Genomic DNA, 4,680 nt, shown 5'->3' with positions numbered 1-4,680 from the left:
ACAAGGACAATAAGTTGACAGTTATATCCCAAGGCCATAATACGTTCCACCAGAAGCTGATATTTCATAAGTTTGGATGTAAAGCAAGTGTCCATATACAAATCAAATGGGCAGCCTATTTCAAATATAGTAACAGTTTTTCTAATTTCATTGATGAACATAATATCTGGGGTATTTGGAATATTTTGTAGTGAATTGGCATGCGCGTCATTGTGATCAAACCAGTCTATTTTTACAGTGCTGTGTTTATACATTCTTGTTGTCCTGTCCTGTACTCCTCTGATCTTGTCTGAGACCAGGTCCACCAGACGGTCATGTCTGGCAATGTACAGTCCTTTATAGTGGCTGCAACCATTTAATATGTGTGCGACTGTTTCTTTGTCATGTGGTACTGGATGTAGGATGCAGTGTGGGTCATGTGCACACACACACACACACACTCGTTCAAACCTTTATTTATTCTCGAAAGGTTGCCCTCATTTGCAGTGCCGTCGACACACAATCACAAAGTGCAATTTCATTTTCCCATCAATATTCACATCAAACCTAAAACATCAGCATACATACAGTGACACCAATCTAATGTGTGCGTTGCAGGGCGTCCATGAGTCTCCCACAGTATCAGCAGACTATCTGAAGCTGGAGTGTCTCATTGAGAGGGTGGTGTCTCCATACCTGGGAACACATGGTCTTTACTGCAGGGATACATCATCTCTACAGCACTACTCAGCCTGTGTACTAGGTGTGTGTTAATGTTCAAGCTTTCTTTCTTTCTTTCTTTCTTTAGACCTGGAAAGCATGTCATATTAGATCTAGTGGTAGTAGTGTCTCAGAAATCTAGGAAAACAGGTAAGCCAAGAACCTAGCGGCATAAGCATAACAACATGCTATCAAAACAGATGATCTGTATACATTCATTACATTGAAACTAAAGGATACCAGATAAGCAATGAACCTAGCATCGGTCTAAATAACATCTACCTATAATGTTAGAGATGTCTGTACTGTATGTCGACTGTACAGAGGCACATGTTTCTGCTCCTCACTGGCTGCACCAATGGCTCTAAATTTGCACACAGGCATTGACCGTCATTGTCGTCACTGCACATGCGTGCCGTTGACGACACACATCCGGGTACGTTGAGTTACAGCACAGTTGGTTGCCTATCGAATTCAGTTACCTCCCGTCGCTTCCATAGCAAAATTGCACGACTTCGCACAGCTGCTGTAGCACACAGATCTGCGCCCCAGAGAAATATTAACAGCTCAACGTTGGCACTAGCAGCATGTTATTTATATAAATGGAGTAGGACAGGGCTGTGTGTCTTGCAATTTACAATTTACAATTTAGGCATTTAGCAGACGCTCTTAATCCAGAGAGACTTACAATAAGCAAGAACAAAAGCATGGGAATACATCACAAAAAAGCATTTATCATAAAACATGCGTAAGCTAAGAAAGTAACAGTGGAATATCTATATTATGAGACTATACATATAAACTATATATATATACTACTATGCTATACATATGTACTATGGCGTGCTATGACTACATACAATGCAATTATAGTGCCGTCTACATAACATGCTATAAGTCTGTATCAGATGCTATCTCTACAGAAATGCTATCTAAGGGGGTAGGGTAAGTGCTATGGGCCATGATGGAGTCTCAAAAGGTGGGTTTTCAGACTACGGCGGAAGATTGGGAGTGATGCTGCAGTTCTGACTGCAATGGGAAGTGCATTCCACGCTGTGTGCGCCGTGTATTCGAACGAAAAACAAGCCTAAGCATTCTTTCTTTCTTCCCTTGTGCTGTGTGTGATGTGTGTCTCTCTCTCTAGAGCAGCGTTTTCATCGGCCCTCCAGAGGCGGTGACCCCCTGCCGGCCAAGAACCCGGTGGTGCGTTCCAAGTCGTACAACGTGCCCATGCTGACCCCCTTGGTGGAGTACGATGTGGACTCTCCCACAGGAACAGGAAGTGGAGGCATCAGGCGCCATTCTGTGTGCGAGATGACCTCCTGTGCTGAAGAGAGCTGCTCGTTAGGGCTTGAATTTGAACATCTGACCAGTAAGACAATTCACTCCTCACCCGCAAACCGTCTCTCCAAACGAAAAGAAAATTAAACAACGACACCTTACTGTGAAATGCTACAAAACTGTACACCACGTTACAATGTTTACATAATAATACTGTACAATGTTTACAAAACACTGTGCTTTACATGTTTACAAAATACACCTTACTATTGTAATTATTTTACTATCCGAATTATAAGTGACTGTTTTTCTTTTTTTATCGTTGCATTTTATCTTGGTATTGTAAAGCACTGTAATAAATAAACATATTATTCTTATAATAATAAATACTAATAATAATAATAATAATAATAATAAGTATTATTATTATTATTATTATACATACCCCTTGCTTTACATTGTTTACATAATGCAACTTAATATACTGAATAAAACTACACTTTACATCACTGGTTTTCAAATTGGGATCCGGGGACCCTCAGGGATCCCTGGCGGGGTTTCTAAATGATTAATAATTAAGAGGAACCAAATGCACACTTACATTACACTGTAAGGGTGTAATAAATGAGAGTATACAAATGGAACCAAATGGACCCTCTCTGAGTTATGGGCGTCCGTGACCTCTAATGCATGCCAAACTGGGATTCCTTGGAATTCTGTGCAGGAGGATGCAAAACGCACACCAGTCTTGAAAAGACAAAGGTGGCCGCACACACTCGTAGCCAAAGTGCCGATACTTAATTGGAATAGGACGTCCTATTCCAAAAGTGTCTGCACTTAGAATATTCCTTGGAATTCAAACATTTGAGAACCACTGCCTTACATGACAGTGTGCTCAACAAAACAAAACCTTTTCCCCTCCATCTAGACATCCTCACTAGCCTGGCATGGAGGCATGGCCAGACTAATATCACTGTGTAGATATTAGTCTGGAGTCTCTGTGTGGAACCTACATTTCCAAGGGGAAAATTAGAAGAAATATATCTGGTGAGATTCTTCTTCTTTCTTTTTGTTTTTGTACTGGCAGATTCGTCTGGTTTCCAGGCTACATCCTCGCCCCCTGACACGTCCCGGACCCCCAGGACCAGCGAGGAGGACGATTCGCCCCACCTCCCGCATCGCCTCCTCCACTCCCCCTGCCTCCTTCCTGAACTGTCGCTGGGCCCGGGCACGCCTCCCGGCCCGGACTCGCTGCCGTCCGTCAGCGGGGAGTCGTCGGGTCGCGACCGGGGCTCGGCTCCCAGCGTGTCGTCGTCCAGTCCCGACGTCATCTCCGAGTCTTCCGGCTCCCACGAGTCCCGTGGAAACTTCCTGGAGTTCCCACGCCGGAGCACCGGCCACCGCAGGACGCAGAGCGAAGCCTGACACATGGCACGCTCAGTGCACGCACACGTATGAGCTAAGGGCTGACACATGGCACGCTCAGTGCACGCACACGTATGAGCTAAGGGCTGTCGCCATCATGGAATTTTACTTGATGATTAGTTTTGTGATTAACAATTTTATTGTGTTTTTGGCATTGAACATTGGAACACAAAGAAAATATGCATTTCTATTTGCCATTTAGACTTTGTAAACAAAAGATGCACAGGGCAGATATGACTAGTAACTTAATGTATGCACAATGACATAAATGACTGACAATGGCTGGTACCAATATTCAAAATAAATAATTTACTATGGCAAAAAGTAGGCCATATTGATAAATAATGATAATAATTAACATAACATAACATATCTACAAGCTCACAAGCCCTATGTTGCATAGTCAGGACCCGTTGTTAGCTTGTACTGTTGCACATCGCCTATTTCTGCAAGTTTCAAAAAGGTTTGAAAATGTATGACAATTTAGCAGCAGACTAATTTATACAGATGAATAGAAACTATTCTGATGATTATGCGAAATTGTGATTTCCTCAAATAATTGCCATCGGGCAATTATGTAGCTAATAATTGTTGCAGGCCTTACACTCATGTAAACATAGGCCTACTGTATATGTGACCAGATGCAGCAGATACCGACCGAGTCATCTGGCACTTGCGCACTTTACAACCCACTTTACAACCCACACTCATTATAAACAACAAATGGTTCGACTGTAGTTTTTTTTTAATCGACCGGCCATTGTAGTCTTTTTTAATTATTTGACATACAGGGAGCCAGTGTAAAGATCTATGCACTGGATTGATATGATCCACTATATTGGTATTAGTAATGCAGCCTTCAGAATCAGCCTTCAAAATCAACTACAAATCAAACCTTTTAAGAATGTATGCAAATATAATTTATATTTTCTAAACAATCCCAGGGTGGGTAACAATCATAATACTATACAATTTTTTTTTTAAGTTAAGCAATATAATTTGACTTTTTATAATTAAACTATGGAGCTCTGCCTACTTTGTGGGCAGAATGTTTTAGTGGTGAAGGGTCTCTATACTGTAACTCAGGTTACTAGAGTGTGCTTCCTGTCAATTCAAAAACACAGGAAGCTGAAATGATTCTTGACTGAGTCTGAAACTAATCTCTGATGCACAATAAAGAAGATGTGACTTCATGTGCGACATTGAATCACTGAAAGTGAAAATGTACAAAAATAGCAGATATACAAGCTTGCCGTGTGGCACAAAGTGATGAGC

At 41.7% G+C, this 4,680-nt stretch overlaps 1 protein-coding gene across 1 annotated transcript in view; it reads left to right on the top strand.

Annotated features, from left to right (window-relative positions):
* Positions 1-4,093, top strand: part of LOC310853723 (proline-rich protein 5-like) — a 21,533-nt gene extending 17,440 nt beyond the window's left edge. The window contains exons 8-10 of the mRNA XM_083758133.1: positions 598-742; positions 1,844-2,071; positions 3,068-4,093. Coding sequence (XP_083614259.1) covers positions 598-742; positions 1,844-2,071; positions 3,068-3,405 — 711 coding nt within the window. The 3' untranslated portion in view covers positions 3,406-4,093. The remainder of the gene's footprint in view (positions 1-597; positions 743-1,843; positions 2,072-3,067) is intronic.
* Positions 4,094-4,680: the final 587 nt, after the last annotated feature.

The sequence above is a fragment of the Protomyctophum parallelum genome, assembly GCF_964188405.1.
Source record: "Protomyctophum parallelum genome assembly, chromosome: 22".
NCBI classification, from domain to species: domain Eukaryota; kingdom Metazoa; phylum Chordata; class Actinopteri; order Myctophiformes; family Myctophidae; genus Protomyctophum; species Protomyctophum parallelum.
Note: the sequence above shows the minus strand (reverse complement) of the source record. Positions and strands in the feature narration are given on the sequence as shown.